This window comes from Amblyomma mixtum, chromosome 3 (genome assembly GCF_055824585.1).
Source record: "Amblyomma mixtum isolate Tamu chromosome 3, ASM5582458v1, whole genome shotgun sequence".
NCBI lineage: Eukaryota > Metazoa > Arthropoda > Arachnida > Ixodida > Ixodidae > Amblyomma > Amblyomma mixtum.
This window is the reverse complement of record NC_143014.1, coordinates 334238671-334258650: the sequence shown is the minus strand read 5'-3', so window position 1 is coordinate 334258650 and position 19980 is coordinate 334238671. Positions and strand designations below refer to the sequence as shown.

At 43.6% G+C, this 19980-nt stretch overlaps 1 protein-coding gene across 2 annotated transcripts in view; it reads left to right on the top strand.

Annotated features, from left to right (window-relative positions):
- Nucleotides 1-2494: 2494 nt before the first annotated feature.
- LOC149356012 (uncharacterized) overlaps nucleotides 2495-19980 on the top strand; it is a 29479-nt gene continuing 11993 nt past the window's right edge. For both annotated transcript variants that reach the window (XM_089584069.1, XM_089584070.1), the window contains exons 1-7: nucleotides 2495-2565; nucleotides 3354-3480; nucleotides 5155-5230; nucleotides 9307-9375; nucleotides 11767-11909; nucleotides 12339-12512; nucleotides 16521-16586. In XM_089584069.1, coding sequence (XP_089440195.1) covers nucleotides 3469-3480; nucleotides 5155-5230; nucleotides 9307-9375; nucleotides 11767-11909; nucleotides 12339-12512; nucleotides 16521-16586 — 540 coding nt within the window. In that variant the 5' untranslated portion in view covers nucleotides 2495-2565; nucleotides 3354-3468. The remainder of the gene's footprint in view (nucleotides 2566-3353; nucleotides 3481-5154; nucleotides 5231-9306; nucleotides 9376-11766; nucleotides 11910-12338; nucleotides 12513-16520; nucleotides 16587-19980) is intronic.

Here is a 19980-nt window from a genome sequence, read left to right as displayed (position 1 = left end):
ATCACCATCGTCTGTGGCGACGGAAAACCAAAACCGAAAGGCTTCGCAGCACTGGTACCCGTGGCGCCATCTCGCACCCACTGGAGAAACCCAGATGTGCTAAGTTGGTTAGCAAATTATCTTTGCTTGGTGCTTTCTGCTGCGAAGCAGCGCAAGACATCACCAAAAATGCGGTCGTACAGCGATCAAGAGAAGGCCATGCCCGTGACTTGGCTATGCGAGTCCAACTCCTCCCCCACCGCCACACGCCGCCCACCCCGGTACCCGGGTAGAGCTCGTTTCTCCGGTGGTTGCGAGATGGCGCGACGGGTACCAGTGCTGCGAAGCTTTTCGGTTTTGGTTCGCCGCAGACGATGGGCATTTCCAAATAATTCTGACCGAAAAGGCAAGTACCCCATCTAAATGTAGTATAAAACAAAACTGACCACCAAATGCAACCTCTGTGCGAAATTTGAACCCGAACAAACGTGCGCTTAGGCCGAGAGAATTTTTTTTTTCGATTTTCTCTGATTTACGCAACAGTATATGCATGTATATGCAATGATATACATTGCATATACATGCAGTGTATATCATGGTTTCAAAAGTGTGCTATTTGTTGCAGGTCCTTTCATGCTCTCGACTTAGCATTCAAAAGTTTCATCGTCTCTCCTCAGTTTTTGTTTGGCAGTCCTCATGGGAGAGGACTAAACATGATAATTTATTTCTGCGTTTGAGAAAAGAGGGTCTTTCCTTACCACACTTGTACCTAAGGCAGGTGGTGTCAAGATTTCTGTTTCTTCGAGATCAACGCGACCCTTTCCTGCGGACGTTTATTAAAGTGAGGCTTTCTTTGGCTTTGCCAAACTATATGTTATTTGCAGTGTGGACGGGATGAGATACAAGTAGGTTTTTGAAAGAAGTGGTCTTTGCTTTCCGGTTTCTTAATGCGCGCTTCAGTTTGGAATATCTTTCTAATTTCACGCGTAAGAAATTGTTAAAAGATTTGCTTGACTCTGTCTTCCCGGAGCCAATCTATCGATAGTGGAGGCCAAGCAGGAAATGTTTTAAAAAGAGTACGAAAAATGGTGGTGCCAGCGGGTGTGAAGACGTTTTTCTTCAAGTTACACACTGGGACGTTGCCGGTTAAAACATGCATGGATGGAGGAGAAGGGATTGTTTCTACCATGGGATGCTGAGCTTGTGTCACAAACCAGAGTCAATAGAACACGTCTTTGATTGCTGGGATGCGTAGCTCTTTTGGGACGCGCTCCAGCGTACAATAAAGAAAGACTTACCCTTGACGCCATATGGGATACGCTTCCTGGACGTTGAGCCGGATCTTTATAAATATAATGTAATTTTCCTGCTTGGCCTGCACAGTATTTGGCGAAGCAGTATGGCTGTACGATCGACACTGTGATGAAGATGCGCATCCTGTCCGCGATTGCTTCAAAGAAAACATATTTAAGCTACGTGAAGTGTACAAGGAGCTATGTTTTGGAGATGAAGTTATCGAGTTTATGGGAGAGTTGTGTTCCCTGAAACAGTTTCGATTTTCTCACGCGAGTGAAACACATGTCCGCTCTTGATGTTTGAGAGTGCAGCGCAGAACATCTGTTTATGATCTGTTGTAATCTGTCAAAACAGGCAAGAAGGACAAAAATAAAAGCGTCGTGGCTGAGTGGTACGAAGCGCGCGCCTGTCTGTTGATTTTATAAGCGGCCAAGGTTCGACTCCCACTTGGCTGGGTTTTTTATTTATTAAAAAGATTTTTTTTAAAGATTCATTAGGTAGAATTAAACTCGAAACTGTCAAACTCTAATACCTACTTAGAAAAACACAGCGCTGTTTACTTTTTTCGAAGTGAAAAGGCAGGCATACATACGATGTAACTTGAGTCGGGTGGCATTGAGTGCAAAGCTGTCATATTTAACACTGCGAGAGCTAGATATTGTCACCTTGCTAGGTCGTTTTTGCGGTGATCTTATTCCAGTAGACAGACCTTCTTTCTTGAACCTCGCAATTGTCCGAGGGCTCACCCAACACCCTCTAGAGGGTGTTGGCTCACCCCGGTCATCTCGCCCAGTCTTCTCTGGGAAACGCTTCCTTACGCGAGAGTAAACTTTGACAATCACCTGCTTGCAGTATTTCGAAATTTTCGGAGACTTCAGCTTGGAGAATAGGCGAGAAGGAGATGTTTTTGAAGCCGCCGCAGTGGGCGAAGAAAACAAGCGAGTAGGAGATAGCGGTGCCATTTTCGCAGACTCAGAAACCGAAAGACGAAAGCAGACATCACCGGCCGGCCAAGCTGCGAAAACCTGATATAGGAGAAGCCGGAAAAAAAAAAACAGAAAACGAAGGCACCCTGTTTTGAAGAGCATAAAAGAAGCAGGCTTTTTGCAAAATAAAACACTTTTATTATTATACTACAATATCGACCAACATTTAATTTAATTTTAAGTTCATTACTCTTTTCACTTTTGACGCACTACATTACGATGCGGACGAGGAACGCGAACAGGCACCACAGCCTTCGCTAAGAAACTCTATGGCAGGAGCTACTTCTCTCGTGTTGGACAGCAGGTGAGACACATTTCTTAGAGAAATTATGCTTGAAAATACTGACATAAAGAGTCAGCACAAGCAACTGTTGCGTTTTTACATCGCAGTGAGCTGTTAACATACGGCGTAAGACGCGCGGTGGCCGTGTGGGTGGTTTGTTTACAATTGTAAGGGAGTGGTTGAGGGCGGCATTGGGGTCCAGAGCACGAATGAATACAGCATAGAATCATTGTAAGGTGCAGTTTTAGGCCAAATTGCTGTGCAGTCTTGAAATCTTTTACTGTGACAAATGCGAATATATTGTGTTGCTTGCGGTGAAGCACATTGCACCATATTTCCGTATTGTGCAGGCGCGGCGTGGCGCGTATTTCAAATCCTGAAAGGGCTCGTATTTGTACGTTTCGGGTTGCCTGCGTTCAACTCCTGTTTAAACTCAAAATGTACTGCGTGTATTTGTGTGGCAGCGATATTGTGTTGTGGCGCGATTTGCTGTTACAATGAAAACAACTTTTAGCGTAGTTGTGACACTTGCTGTTGGCTTGCCTGGCTACAGCTTCCGTGAGACGACGCTTCCTAAAGAAGGTAGGCCTGCGATGGGACGTTGCAAGCGACTATCGCAAGTGGACTCATGATAATCGCTTTATCGTGAACTTTTGAAACTTTTTAAGCGAGGCTTGTTTACAGTCCTTATAACTTTCTTTCCCTTTTACATTATGCCTAATGGCAAACACCTCGAATAAAAAAAAAGTTGACTTGTTATGTTGTTTTGATTGTTCAGAATAACACATGCATGCATTAACATTCTTCAGAACACGCTGCCATGCCGTCCGGCGGCCCTTCCTACGGCAGCTACTGCTCTGTGTCGTGGTGCCAGAACAATGGCAGAACGCACAAGAAGCCAGGGACTAGTTTCTTCCGTACACGATGGTACAGCAGGTGCGTTGAGCTTTCTTATGTTTTGGATTTCTTTACGCTTACTACTTTTGCAGTAAGGGTGAAAATAAAAATCGTTTATTCACATTTATAGTGCTAGCTTCATAATAGGAAGGCTTGGGTGAAACGGCTTCTTGATTTGAGGGTAAAGTATTGTATTGTAAATTATTACTACCATGGGTTAGTAAATATTGGAGCCATTATTTCGGAATGCTTGCAGTGGCAGAGTGACTAAACATTTTTTTTTTATTTTAGATAAGCCGTAAAAAAAGCGGCAGAAAAGGATATGCAAGCAGGGCTCTCAACAATATTGGCTTTGTCTGATGCGTATTATTTCAACCGGCTTAGGTGTTAATTCAAGACCCCCTCAAGAAAGCAAAGTTATGCTTTTTGGTCAGTGCCTGTGATAAGCTTGCTGCGGACCCCACAATTTTTTATTCCTTAAAGTGTGACTATATTAACTGCCTCTGGTGCAAACATCTTGTGGTACCAAGTGTAAGAATATTGTTCAAGCAATTATGCTTACGCTAGGTACAGTCTGTCAAAAGTAACCAGGCTGCATGGTTTGCTTCTAGCTTGTGTAGTGGAGCCCCTTGTGGCTTTCATAAAGATCAAAAGGTTTTGGAAGGTAAGAAGGCCCCCAGTCCTTATGTTTAACGACCATTTCAGCTTCAGGGATGTTGTAAGAGCTATACTGTATGAGCTAGAAACAAACCATGCAGCCTAGTTATTTTTGACAAAGACTGTACATCATCGTCATTGCAGCATGACAGCATGGGTGCAGTACACTGGAAGAGACGACCTTCTGAGAAAGCTGGCCAGCCTACTGTATTCCACATACAGGGTTTGCAGTGACCATTTCACTGCAAAAGATTTCATGGACCCTGGCCACACGAAGCTCACAAAGCTGACCGTGCTAGTGTCTACCGTGACTACCTGCCCTTTGTCTTCTCTGTTAATACTTTCAGATTTGCCTATATTAAGGAACGGGGTGATATTTCTATCTAACCTTTCTGTACCATGCTGGCCTCGGTTTGTTATTAGAAATTAGAAATTCGTGCCAGTGAAACCGAAACAACAAGTGTGGGCCAGCTGCTTCATCTAGCGGCTTTGGCTTCACTAGTGGCTAGGTTCCTTGAAATCGTTTTGAGCAGCATGCAAGCAATTCGAAATTCGTGCCAGTGAAACTGAAACAGGAAGTTTGGGCCTGTTGCTCTCACCAGCCGCTAGGTGCACTGCAATCGACTGGGCTGCTGGGGTCTATGGGAGTGTCCTCTCTTATTCGTTCTTTCTCTATGGTCTTAGCCTGCGGCTCGCTCTCTTGCTTTCATGCTCGCTCTGCTCGCTGAAGCTGCCAATCCGATATTGCCTTGCTCAGGGGGGTGGTTACCTGCGAACATCTTGAGTTTGCAGCGCGCTATCTGCTAGAGGCTCGCACACGCCCACAGTTGTATGTGCCCTGAAGAACAGCAATGTTATTTGGGAATGACGACGATGGTGCTGATTTTACTGTGCAACCTGGCAGGTACGTCGTTTCGAACAAAATAACTTTGTTCTTGGATAGCTGGCATTAATTTAGTGAAATTGAGCTACTGCTTATTGGAAGAAGGGATACTCTTCGTCATCGTGGTCTCCCGACAAAGTGTAAGGTATTTATTCGTCTATTTTTTCTTCCAGCTCGAAGCCACAAAGGCCGGCAACAGTTCAATGACATACACGCCTCCGAAGCAACCGTCAGTTGGTAAAGCCTCTGGTGAGTCGTGTCTACCGTGCATGTAACTGCAGAGTCATGGCGACGTCAACGCACTGACCTTGTTTTTCTTGCAGATAAACAATCTTTGTCAGGTACCTTATCGCTACTACACACTGCTGCTGTTCAAGCATTTAAGTAATGAGTCAGTAAACCTCCGAGTCACATTGGTTAGCTCCACTTCCAGGATTACAGTGCATCGCTATAGCACCTTACCTTGAAAGTAATTAGAAATGCTGCCGAGATTTATGTGTGTGCTTCTAAACGCGCCCTGCGTGCGGATCGAGCCTGACAAGTGTTTTCGAAAGTTTTTCCAGCTGTGCTTGACGGTAGTGCTCTCTGAATGCTGTCTTGTGCATTAATACAGCATTCAGATACATTCGCGAGTCACTGCTGTTTTATTTACATCTCGACTTACAACAGTATTCGCTTCTTATCTGTGGCACACGCACTGTGATCTTTGTATGCGAAGTTCAACCCCATGTGGAGGGAATTTATCTGGAGCCCTCCGCTACGCCGGCTTTCCTCATGACTCACGTGCAGATTCGTTACGTTACAGTCCACATACCAGAACCACTTTGTTTTTTTCTTCTGTTGCGAGGTTTTGCGTGGTGGATTTTGTAGTAACTGTATAATTGGTTCAGGACAGAAGATTGCAAGGCAGACCACTGTAGTATGTGTTGAAACAATGCCCAAGCAGAACATCGTGTTCGAAAAATAGGTCTTTAATGTTGGTGGATGCCAATGAGTAAATTACTCCCTTAGTATGGATCTTAATTGAATGACATGAATGCGTGCCATATATTGAGACAGCAGTCTAATAAATTTCATTTTGTGTAAATGCTTTTTATGCAAAATCTATCAAGTGCCCCATCTCCCAAGCATTCAGTGCAACCTGTTACACATGATTGTGGTATTATGTGAAGTTTGACGACGCGAGGCTGCATGTGGGCTTTGAGAAAGCCATAGTAGGGGCTCTGGATTAGTTTCGACCACCTGGGGTTCTACCTGCACTGACATTGCACAGCACACGGGCATGCTTGCATTTCACCTCGACCGAAACTTGGCTGCTGTGGCTGGGGTTTGACTCCAGGACCTAAGGCTCACAGCGATTCCTTCTGCCAATGTTAGAGCCATCTAATGTTCCCACAAGCAGAAATATGAACAAGCAATTGTGTTTGAAACAAAAGGTGGCTTTACCACTAAGGGAAGGTGTGATCCGTGAAGTGTTTGTTGTTGCCTATAACCATAATTTAAGGTACGGAAGCAAATGAAAGGCGATGCATAATGAAGGGTCAGAGGTTCTGGATGATAGTGCTTGAAGACTGTATACACGCAAAGAATTTGTGGTGTGGTACTTAACAACGCAAAAATATTAACATCTAATGCTCGTGCAGCCTTGGCCAAAATTTTTTAATGCTCTAGTTATTCCATCTTGTTACCTTGCAGAAGTTGGAACATTTGTTGCATTTTTTCAGCGTTTAGCGAACTACAGTGTTGTGCGTATATGCAACAAACCCCTCAGTTTCACACGAACGCATCTAAAGAGTTCGAACTTTCGTGTGTGCTGCGTATTATTGCGAGTACAACTCTCAACATTTGCTTGAATATGAAACTTGCCAATGTTAAGAGGCGGCACACGTGTACAAAGTGTACATGCACGTGTCTTTATACCTTGCTCATTAGATTGTGTTAATTTTCTTTTTTATTTTATGTGTGTGTGTGTGCGAGAAAGATCTCAACGGCAACACAGAATTGCTGCTGGGATTCTTCATTATGTAGGTTGCCGTTGCCATGTAGCACACAGTGGTTATTCTTCACTCATTGGTGCAATCTCTGTTCTGCTGTGGCTTTATGCTGCACTTGGGGGGTTTAAACTCTGAAGGTCAAAAGACCTTACGTTGAGACAGATTTTTTTGTTCCTTTCCAAAATGGGCCTGATCCTGTGCACATGCTGAATGTTTTCTGTCACCTTCCCCTCTCCACATAAACATAGGGTCATCAGCCACCATGGGGAAGTTTCTGGTTTCAGCCCTGACATTTTGATAATGTTAGTGGGGGATTTTATGAGTTCAATTTTCTAGTTTATCACTGAGGCACCATTGTCGAGGCATTGTGGAGGGTCACTCAATGCTGCTGCCATTTTGCAAAGGTCATTTTGTCCTAATGAAAAGCTGCAACCGGTGTTTGACTACAGTTACTTGATATGGAAACACCCGCTAACAGTCCGTTCATGTCAAGCTGCTGCAACTTCCAAGAAGCCGAAATGTGTATGTACAGTAACAATGCTGTTCAACAAATGCCAAAACTGCCCACGTGCAATCAATGAATCGTTGATTACCAATGACATAGAACACAGTAGTGAGGGTTCTGCTGAGGTAAATGACAAACAGCCAGACAAGTGCACTGCCATAATTTTTCAGCCGTGATACCATGTGTGTCATGCACAGTGAAGGGTACTAATGTTTACTTTTTTTTAGGTAGGAAAAAAAACATAGAGTTCTTCCAGTTAATGCAAATTCCATGTATCAAAGCAGAGTTGAAGTATCAGCTTCCACAGATGCAGAAAGTATAAAAGAAGGTGACTTGATGCATAAGTGAAGGCACGAGCAAAACAAGAAATTTTTGCCTAAGGCTGAAATATGCCTGCAACGGGCATTTCTTCAGTTGAATAGTTGACTGATGGATTTCGCTATTTGCTATCAAATTGCTGCAGGTGCCAAAGTATGTATGTACAGATTAATTGGTGTAAAACAAGAAGCATTTTAGGTTATTCATTGTTCCTTCTTATGTGTTGTGGACATATTAAAGAAGTCAGCTGACAATCTGTGTGAATTGTTCACAATTACAATTTATGTTACTGATGTTTATAAAGTGAAGCCACCTTTCTGGTGTCTCCTGCGTACCTACCTACCTACCTGGAGTATTCATGGCCCCAGTTTTCCCGCGGTTCTGCAAAAATCGTGGATTTAAGCATTTTCGATGGGATTTTGTTTATGCAGCCAAATTCTCATTTTTTGATACAATTGTTGTTGCAGACATCAGTAGGAATGACAGAACCATGGGAAAAGGACTAATTTAACTTAATTTCACGAATATAACATGAGAGGGAATTTGAGGCCCGAGGAAAATTTAAAAAATAAGATTGCAGTTATTACACCAGGAATAAGGTTGCAGTTTGCAAGCATGCCTGGGCTTAGTTGAGAACCACCAGTCCTAGCTGCTAAGTGTCAGGTCTACTTGGAAACTGCTCGAGAAGTGTACTGTAGTGATGCAGACATTGCACCGTTTCTCTCTGAGAAAGACGAACAGGGTGGAGACTTCAATGTCCTGCCTTTCTTGGCAGGAATGGGAGTGACCCCAACCTTTTCTTCCACTGAGCTCAAATATCTGTCTTTCACAATCAACCTTGTTGAAGCAGAGGGATCATTCATTAATTGTAGAGATCTAGCATCACACAAGCTTCATTCTTTGAGTGGAGATAACAGGAAAGCATTACTTGATATCGGAGTTACAACAGCCACATTCAAGTTTTGAAGAGGGACCTCTGCAGCATGTGAGGCATGTGCTTGGAAAATAAGCTTGCATGTTTCTTTCATGCATAACACTGCTTCCTGCGGAATTTCGCAGATTCTTAATTCTTCATCCGCAAAATTTAGGATTTTCTGCTGCAGAAGGTTATAGTCCTTATTCATACTGGTGTTAGTTTAATGAAACATTGCTTAGTCAGGGTCTTTCCTCAAGCCACCGTGGTGGCTCAGTGGTTACGGCACTCGGCTGCTGACCCAAAAGACGCGGGTTCGATTTCGGCCGTGGAGCCCCGTGTACTGTACAGTGTCATTGCACGTTAAAGGTCTTTAACCTGAGGTGGTTGAAATTTCTGGAGCCCTTCACTACAGCATGCCTCATAGCCTGAGTCGCTTTGGTACATTAAACCCCCTATAAACCAAAAACCAAACCAAGGTCTTGCCTTGTAGTGGCCCCTTGAGCTCATTCATCGAAGTTTGGCAATCTGACACGAATTTCATAGAACCCCCTCAGCCTGCTTGTCATTTCCCACCTTTCTCTCTTTCTTCCAGTGAAGGAAAGAACCAAGCAACCTGGAAAGGCTGGGCATTGCAGGGCTAGGAAACCATGGAAAAGGAACTGTAAGTTGCAGAAGCTGTGAGATCCTGTGCTAACTGCAGTTGCAACAGTGTGCTGAAAGCAACTCTAGCTTAGAAAAGAAAAAAAATACATCTTGCAGCTGTGTATTGTTGCTAGGTACAACTTAAACAGCAGTTGGACATGAGTAGCCCATGGTCCGCGGCATCCTATATTACTCCGCTGACCAACCACAACAGTAAACAGAATCACCTTTCTGATGTTTGACTGACTGCAGTGGTGCCCTAGTTGTGTGAGGACCCGCCTTGCATGTGGGAGGTGCGGGGTTCGATCCCCAGTGCTGCTGGGTACCCGCCCGATATAGAAGCTTTCCCGTTGCCTGGTACTCAGCTTCTTTAGGTTGAAATGCTTCGGAAATGAGTCTTCGACCCCACCTTGAGAAGACGAAAACGCCTTGTGCCATGGCGCTGTTTGGCCCTAGATGCCCTTGCACCATAAAAATTCAGTCATTTCAGTGTTTGGTGATATCAAACAGGAAGCATCAAAATTCTTGGCCTTTAATTTCAAATGGCAGTTGGCTTCTTGTTTAGGCAACAAGAAAAATTTTGTACTACTTTTTTGTTGCGGAGGAATTCTGTGCAGCAGTCTTGAATGTGGGTGGAGATTCATTGCAGTGTTAAGTTGTATCAGACTATTAATATTTTCTGTGGTGCTGTGTGAGGCTAAGATTGCACTGAGCCCTCTGCCCTGATTGGAGATTTGGGCTAAATTGTTCTGCCCTCATGTATTGCCTGTATGGTAATGCATAAATTGTATTACTTCTTTTTCTTCTTTCCTTCAGTCCAGTGCACACGTGATGATGCACTGATACAATGATGCACTCATACACATATGTCTAAGCAATGGAAGAGTAGCATATGCAGCACTGGGTACATCCCTGGAAGCAAAAAAGTGTCAGTAACTGAGGAGCTCATTTTATGGCCCCCTCGCATTACTGTTTTGTGTGGGAAAATGCATGTACTAGTGAAAGATTCTTCGTAACAGATGCTTTTTCTTTTTTTTTTTTTACATTTCACTGATGCTTGTTTGTATATAGATAGGGCTCTTTGTTTTTGGGTTTTATTTTTTTTAAATTCAGAGAGTAAGAAACGGAAAAAAATTTTTAGCTTCAATTCAGCTAGGTTTCTTAAAACAAAGATTCATAATTCAGGGTTTTTTCAACTCAGTTTTTGCAGCAAAAGACAATGCACTATAAGGGCTTGTCTATGTATGGTGCATAAAATGGTCTTTTTTGTTATCTTTTGCTCATTGTTTTCATGAACAGTATGGAACTGAAATTGCTCTAAAGAACTGTTTACCTGGTCAAATGCTTTTTTTTTTCTCATAATGTGCAGTAATTTTTTTTGTGCACTGCCATCTCTTGCACAGCACTTCCCTGTCTGTGCAAGACCTGCCTGCCTTTGTGCACTGGGAAAACATTCATTCAGCATCACAGTGGCTATTTTTAAATGCACAGGAGCCTTTGAGCAAGGTGTCGCTTTAGCAGCGTTGAAAAAGCAATATCAATAAAACATCTAGCCAGTATCCATGTCTTTCTCGCTCCTAAAACACACTTGTTGATCTTATCCTGGAATTAAGCCATGTCATGAATGACAAGTGTTAGAAGAGGGTTAAATCATCAGTCAACTGAAAACACTCCTCTTCAGCACTGGATACGTGCTAATTTTTGCTGGGCGTCTTCCTTCTCTAGAAGGCGATTATCGGGTAGAAATTGGGTTTAACTCAATCTGTAAGAAATATGCTTGGGCTGCAAGAATCGGGTGAAACCATGTTTTACCTGAGAATGAAGGGCCTTATATATAGTATATATAGAGCATAATGGGTGACACTTGCATATGGTCACATATTGGAAACCACTGAAGAGTCATCATCCCTTAGTGCCATTGTCTTGTGCAAATGCATGCAAATGATTCTTAGAACATGAGTAACTTGAATGCTTTTGGTTTGTTGTGGTTTTATTGCTTTGGTGCATTGAGCTTGGGCTAAGCAGAGTTTAAAAAAAAGAGTAGTTTTGTGTGTGGAAATTCTTTAGTTGGGCGACTGAAATTCAACTTCAGTTTCAGACATGCCAGTCACACTTGACGTGGTTACAACAGTGCAAAAACATGCGGACAAAGAAGAAAGGGCAGGACAACGGGATGCTCTGTATAGTCTAGCGGGGCTAACCAACTCACCCAGCCTTGCCTGTTCTTCTGTGCTCGTTGTCGTTTGCACTGTTGTAGCTATGCTTCCATCCTTCAGGTTCAAATAATTTTTGCACCAGTGATAAAGGTTGTTGCGTTTTGGTGCAGTTTGTACAGGAGGAGGTCTTTTAATGAATTGATGTATTTTGGTGCCTTTATCCAAGTTGCATTTTTTTTTTATTCCCTACTTAGTACTAATGGGCACAGCTTTTTTCTTGCTTCATCTGTGGCAACAGCTCCTGGGGAACAACTTCTTGAGCTTTTTCAATGAGAAGCGCTGCAATTGGTCTGTGAAGTTTGGCAATGAAGAAGGATTCATCAATTTTCTAAAGCAGGTTGGTTGCATCTCCTATCAACTCTTGAAGACTCAGACTAAGTATACAAAGAGAGAGCAGTCTGGCACCTTTCCTGATAGATTTGGAAGGTTTTCTTTTATCCTTTTCAGACAAGTCCTTGCTGCTCTGGTTTAGTCGTGTATTATGACACTGTCTGTTTTAGTGAAGAATGTATATAGTTTTTACCTTTGGTCGACGTACTGTCTCCTCTCAAGACACTCAGATTATGAGGGTTTAGATTTTTTTTGCTTGTTGAGAGCTGTGACGGTGATTGTTGTTGGTTAAAATGAGTGTGTGGCATGCACACAACAAGGAGGAAGTTCTCGTAGTGCTGAACCAAGTGTATTTTGTGAAAGTGGTCAGAACATGCTGTCCCAATCCTCTCCTGCATTGCTGGTGGGCTTAACTTTTCTTCCACTCCCATTTCAGGCTGTTGTAGCAAAGGCCCTGAGTCTTGGTGGTAGCCTTGCCGAACTCGGCTACTGCATCTGCCAGGACTTGGTGGTTCCCGGGGAAGGTGATGGCGACAGCCTTGTGCGTGGCAGCTCAGCACTCATTGAATACCCTGCTTGGCTCATAACTAGTGAACACAGCCTGAAAAAGGCGAGTGTACTGACATTTTCTTTTACTGTAGTAGATAGCCAGATGGCAGGTATTGAAGTTTTTAAGTGATCTTTAAGCGCAAAAGTGATTCTGAATTTAAAGGCCACCTTTCTACAATATCAGTTGTGCAGATGTCTTCAAAGATAATGTTTTGTGATGTAATTTTTGAGTATGTGAGGCAGCTTACTGCGCACTTTCCTTCACTATGAGCGACAGTGCATTGTGATGACCAGAGTTGTAAGCTGTAAGAGATGGATGGATGGATGGATGGATGGATAGGAGCACCCCCTTTGAAACGAGGTGGTGGCAATTGCCACCATGCTCAGCTTTTCTTTCTTTATTATTTTTTGTTTACTGTGTTGGCAATTCTCAAGATTCGCCATCATCTTTACCTATGGTTTCCTACAATTCTAACCTTATGCCACATCTCTGCTTTTCAGCCACCAATCCTCCAATCGCTTTTTGCTGACTTCCACTGCAGATTTATTTACATGACCATTGTTATCTTTAAACCCTAGGGCCTCAGGAAGAGTGACTGCGCCTGCATCGACATCCGGATGGATACCATCACATTTGATTATGAGGTGTTCAATTGTTTCCACAGATCTACCACACACTGCACATGTGTCATCTTCTTCGTTAAAGTTGTGGTACTTTTTTTCCCTTCCCATGTAATTTCAACTTCATTATCTCGGTAGATTTTCTGTAGAAAATCAATTATCTCATGACTGATACCTAAATCTTTCAATATGCTCCACAGGAGTTCCCTGTTCACGTTATCGTATGCACCGCTTATGTCCAGAAAGGCTAAAAACTGAGGTCTGTTTTCCGCCTTAGCTATTTCTATGCATTGGGTAAGCACGAACAGGCCATCATCTAAGCTCCTACCCCTTCTGAACCCATTCTGAAGTTCTCCGAGTATCCAATTACCTTCTACCCATAACTGCATTTTTAATTTCACCGCCTGCATTGCCAGCCTGTACATAACAGACGTTATCATAATCGGACGGAAGGATTTTATGTTCATCTTATCTCCTTTCCCTTTATGAATCAAATTTATTTTACTCTGTCTCCAGCTGTGTGGAATTTGCTGATTTGTTATGACTGTCTTCAATGCTTTTATCAGCGCTTCCTTGCTTCTTGGGCCAAGTTCATTAATCAGCTTAATTGGAATTTCGTCTATCCCTGCGGATGTGGTTTTAGGAATATTCACTTCCGCCTTTTCCCAGTTAAGACTAGTCAGTTCTAAGCTGTTCTCTATTGTGCTGTCCTGTGTTGCCGCCACACTTGGGGAGATTACCCCATTGTTTTTGCTAAAAGACGCATCTATAAATGACGTAATGTAGCTCACAGCATTGTCTCCCTCTAAACATTTTCCCTCAGCATCTATAATCTGTTCCTGCGTTCTTTGATTTGTGTTTCCCAACCAGCTTATATGGTTCCAGAATTTTCTTGGCCCCCCTTTATTTGCCTTGCGAACTTCAGCCAGCCATTTATCAGAGGACTGCTTCATTTTAGCCTGGACTAGGACCTGAACTTTCTGTTTCTTTTGTCGATAAGATTCCCATTTTTTGTCTATTTCCTCTTCAGATAAGTGCGCCCTCTTTGCTTCTCTGTGTTCCCTTGAAGCCACCCGTCGTTGTTCGATGAATAACAGTACTCAGAGTTTCTGTGGTAACACTATGGTCAGTTACAAGCCAAGAATGCAGCGACATAGTATACCCTTCAAGCGAGGCCCTCCAGCCAATAGCGTCGGCCAATTGTCATGACGCTGCGGTTAATCCCATTTCACTGAGGCACTTTCACACGAGGGCATCAACTGTGATGTCATGAGAAGCAGTCGATGCCATTGACTGGAGGGCCTCCTTTGAAGGGCATCCGCTGCTGCATTCTTGAGTTGTATCCGACTATGGGCACATTTTTTAGTTTGTACATAGTGCAATTCTTTTTCTGGTGGTGTTTGAATGAGAGTACAAAAACAAAGCATGAAAAGGTAAAAAAAAAATGCCTTCATTAATGTTGTCAGTCTGCATGCTTTTTGGAATGTATTTTACGGGTAGCCTTGCATTTGTGTTCTACATGGCTGCTGTTGATTGAAACAAGCAATGCTGCAAAGCAAGGTGGTGAATGGGAAGAGCCTGGCTTTGCTCCTTTATTATGCTAGCCTGTAGCCTTTCTTGATTTCATTTAATACGGCTTTTGGGGTGATGTAATCTTTTGCTATCCATTTTCTTTTGTTCGTTTGTTGTAAGCAAGCCTAGTTCAAGCTTCTCATGATGCATGGTTGCCCTTTTCTGCTTCTTTCTGTATAGTGTGCTGTGACATCACAGATGCATGGGTGATCATGCTTGGTGTCATGAATTTAGTCACTGTGATAGCCAAGACACTCACCCTTATCCCTGAGATCATCAATTGGAAAAACACCTCTCCTTGCCAAATAAGTGCTGAAATAATTGCAAGAGGCATCGTTATTTGATTGCTCTGGACTAATGAAATGCTTACAAATTGATTTTGAGTTCGTAAGCCTTTTGGATGGTCTAAAAATGGTCTCCATTGCAGTTTCGTTTTCTGTTCAAGTGTAAAGGTGCAGTTATGCCAATATGTGAAAGTGTTCACTTTTCGGATCGTTTTACAAAGCACATAGCCTGTCTATGGAGGCCTGTACTGCTTCCCTCGCATCAGTATCGAAATATTTTTTTCAGACATGGCTGATGTCAGCAAAGAATGTGGCATCAAAGGCAAAACTTTTTTTTCGTAGCAAGTAATAAGCATAGAGAGAACTCTCAAGGGAACCTTTCTTTGAAACTTGGGAGAGATTGCCTGAAAAGCATGGTCCCAAACAACCTTCAAAGTGTCTGTTTTTAGCAGGATGCATTGTTGGGCAAGTTGGTTCGTGTTGAGTAAGGCAAGATGGGATGAGCGTAAGGACATCCACGAGAGAGGCAACACGGGACAAGCACACTCCCTCGTTAGTCCTGTTTTGTCTCTCTTGTGAACGTCCCTTGTGCGTAACCCATATTTCCATACTTGTCGATTTTGTAGCCTAGTTATGTATTCGAGCTTCTTTGTTTACCTTCAGCCTTGATTTTCGTCAAGCTCAGAGTGAAATGCCTTTTATCATGGACACACTGTCTTCTAGTACACATTTGTGTGTTCTTGCATTCATTTCATTCTCCAATTGAAGCAAGCTAATCTATCAGTTACTGTCATATTCCCTGCATTGTAGCACACATGCATGCCTGACTTCTGTGCTGTTTTTCTGCTTGTGATGCCTCGGCAACTAATCCTTAAGAAGTGCCACTTTTCACCAGAAATTGCTTCTGGCACTAGTGAGACTGACCCTCCAGGAGACAAGTACTTGGCTGTCTCAGATTAATTTGCTAGCCTTGCATATCACATGCGACAGTGATAGGATGGCGAGACAGTCGTGATTTCACTCTCTGCTATTGCAGGCATTGTTTTTTACTCTTGAAATGCGTTCTAAGACTCTTTCAAAAAGTGAACATTGGGTGATGAGGCATTCATAGAAATTTGTGCTTGCAGAGTAGAGGGGACTGAGGTTTTAACCTGTATTGTTTTGTGTTCATGTGGAGCATCCCCGATGTAAACATTTGTTGCGGGCATCAGGTTTGTTATTACAAACAAACTTAGCGAAAGAGGAGACAAAGTTGAACTGCCAAAAGGCACTCCATGGTAACTTTTTCTCTTGAGCATATGAATGGAAGCCAAGTTATTGTGCAGCTTCAGTCATAAAGCCAGAAATGGCTGTGATCACTGCATTGCCATGCTTTCGTGTGCTTGCTCTGATCACTGGGGTTTCAGCCAGGTAGCTTTCACAACTGATTGTACTTTAATATTCAAATGTGCAGACCTGGCTTCTTCGCATCTGATTACTGCTAGTGCACTCATATCGATTGTCGGGACAAATGGCGTGGAGCATTTTTTTTGTGTGTGGGGTGTTTTCAGGCTAATAACATGAAGTTATGAATTATTTGTGATTGCTTTCAGGTCTTTGACACAACTGACAGCGATGAGCCTCAAAAAATTAAGATTGGGAGAGGAAAACATGTGAAGGTATCTATCTTGCTTCTTTTTTTTTATTCCTGCTTTCTGTGTAACCTTTGAATGAATTTGATTTTTCAGCCCGTGTCACATAGTACCGTATAAATGCGCATAAGGGCTGTACTTTTTTTTAGATTCAAGGGCCAATTTTTGGGATGCAGCCGATGTGCACACCGTGCGAAAAAAAAATAAGTAAAATATCACCAATCGGCGAAGGAGTGGCATTTATTCTACGTTCAGTCATCACTTGCGGAGTCTTCGGACTCTGAACTGGTGCTGTGCTCTGGTGCATGCTCATCCCACAAGAAGTCTTGCAGCATGTCCGTTGTCAAAGCATAGCCGTTGTTCTGCACTTCCATCTCATAGCAGAGCAGCTTGCCTCGGAAAGTGCGCTTTCTACAGGTTGTGTTCCTCATTGCATCTTTTTGGTTGCACCCTCGTCGGAAGCACTTCTCATCCACGTCGGATTTCCTGCCCACCGCATGCTTGCCATGTTCAAGAGCAAACTCCCAGCCGTGTAGCTGTTAAGGTGTTTTCCAATCGTGCTAAAATTGCAACGCTTGGCGGCAGCACACGAAAGTCACAACTGCAGTGAACTACCACGCTACCGCAACTCCCGTGCCTTTGACAGTCACAAAAAGCTGGAGCTGGCGATACTGATGCCGGTGTGCATAGCGGGAGCTTGCAGGGGAGGAAAAAGTTAATGAAAAAGATGATGATAACCAGCAGCCTCTGATGCCATTCATGGGCGACACCTGGAACCTCCTGTGCGCTTGCATTATATTCCCGTGTGAGTGGTGGGAAGTTGAGTAGTGGTGCTTACATGGATTTTTTTTTAATATTTTCTTTGGGAAAACAGGGTGCGGCCGTTACATGTGTTTATGCGGTATTATGAAAACAGTTCAGGACCAATAATTTAACATGCCTTTGCACCCTGCGGAAAAATAACATTTTTTCATCCTTTACCCTTGCTTAACCTTGTCAGCTAATGATGCTTTTAATCCATATTTCTGTCTCCTATGCCATTTCTGATGCCTTGCTGGTGTTTGGCACATGATGGCCTCAATTTTAGCTATGCTATTAATCCTGGGCTGCTGCTACCATACAGTCTGTGCCAGATTGAAGCAGTTTGATGTATTTATAACTCAGTAATAAAATATGCCAGTAGACCAGCTTATCTGTAGCCTTGAAGCAAGAATGTGGTCAGTGCACACTAGCAGCATGCTCATAGCACACTGATTGCAGAGTGCTTGCGGTTTGCCGGCTTCGTATGAAAGCCACAGCAAACAGAGCTTTGGAGCTAGTCACCGCTCCTCATAGAACTGTTATTCTTGGTTTAAAGTTGCCGAAACGAGACAGAAGATGACAGGACGATCCGCCACTCACAACTAAATTTATTGTACGAGACTACATGTACTGTCAGGAACTAAAGTTTGCGGGGCACAAGTTCTTGGAAAAACATTTATTGTGCTCCACCTCGCTACGCAGTCGCCTGATATTGTTTCCAGAGGAAGGAGCATTGAGGCCTTTAATACCTGCGTACAGTATCAGGCGACTGGGTAGCGAGGTGGAGTACAATAAAAAATTTTCCAGGAACTCCCGTCCCGCTAACTGTTGTCCCCGATAGTACATATATAGCTTCTGCTTTTACATGTGCAGTGAACACCCCCCGTGCATAAAAAATAACGCAATAACATAAGTATGAAAAAATTGCTCTCAACCACGTACAGTGAAATTAAAATTTTGTCTAGTGCACAAGATGCCTTCTTGATAATACAGTAAAAGCTTGTTAATTCGAACTTTTTCCCGGTCCTGTGAAGTTCGAATTATCCGATGTTCGAATTATCGAATGGCCGCGAAAAAACTGACAGGAACCATTTTCATTAGAGTATATGTATTGTATTTACTCGCGTAACGAACCCACTCACATAATGAACCCACCCACCCCCGATTTCTGCCTAAGAATTTGAAAAAAAAAACTGTCATGGTCCACAGTGCATTCCTTGGCGGCACGCCAAGATGCTGCGCAGGGATAACACCACGGTGTGTTTAATTGACGTTAACTCTAGTGCAAGGGGGGGAAGAAGCAAACTTGGCAGAGTGCCAGCGCTGGTCCGGTTGTGCAAGCCTACTTTTCAGTACGTTCGCCTTATCGTGCCATGGGCGATGGGGGCGGACAACGTCTACTGCCACTCAATCATTGGAACACACGACAGCAGCAAACGCCTTTTGCAGCGAATGAAGTGGCTGGTGCAGTTGGGCGGCAGGAAAATTACTTTGACATTTTGCAGCCACGAAGTACCGACAGGGTGCGCGGCGCAATTGTCGAGAAATAGAAGACTTCTACGGCTCTCAGCATGCATCCGGTCATCCAGAAGGGTGAGGAACTCTGTGAAAAGGCCTCCGGTCATCCATGCCTTCCTATTTGCTTTGTATACGACATGAAGGCGCGGGTTACGCGAGAAGCTGCATGGCTTCCTGAACTTGCCAATGACAGTAGGCTTGAGCTTCTCGGTTCCATCAGCGTTGCAGCACAACAATACGATGACTCTTTCTTTGCTTTTTTTTCCGCCTTGACATGTCTCACCTTTCATGCTGAGACTTTTCTCGGGCTGAAGGGTGATGAACAACCCAGCTTCATCCGCGTTGAACACGTCCCTTGGCTGGTACTGAGCAATCACCACCGGCAGAGTCGAAAGCCAGTTGGAGACCTGATCTTGGTCGGCAGACTTTCCTTCACCGGAAACAGTTTTATAAGACAGGCCATGCCGTGTTTTAAAACAATGGAGCCACCCGCCCGAAGCTTTAAAATCTTCGATGCCCAACGAGAGTGCTATCTCATCAGCTTTCTCGCGAACAACTGTCCCGTCCACGTTAACGCCCGCCGCCCTTACTTCCCTGAACCATGCCAGTAGAACGTCTTCCATCTTGCCATGTTGGGCGCCCCTTGTTTCTTTCACGGCGGCGCCGAAGACTTGAATGTTCTTCCAAATTTCATCTCACTTGCCGACGATCGTGTTCAGCATGGAGACAGGCAAACAAAGTTCGCGTGCCAGGTCTACACGTTTCTTCTGCGGATTTTTGTCGACCTTTGCGAGGATGTAGAGTTTTTCTTTCAGTGATAACGCTTTACGCTTCCTAGACATGGTGAAGCGCACGGGTGAAACGCGGCACCAAAATAGAAGAAACGATAAGTGTGAAGTGCAAGCTCAACGCTCGGGACACCAAAATGGCAATGAGAAATGGCAAGCACAAAGCCAACAAAGCCTACAGCGCATCGTCCAATGCATGCGCTAATCGCTGCTTCTTGGTCACGTGATTTTACCGTGAGTACTATATCTTAGAATAGATGGCGGTAAAAACCTCCAGTGTGCTTCGATGCGTTTTGTGTGCGAGCTTGCGAAAA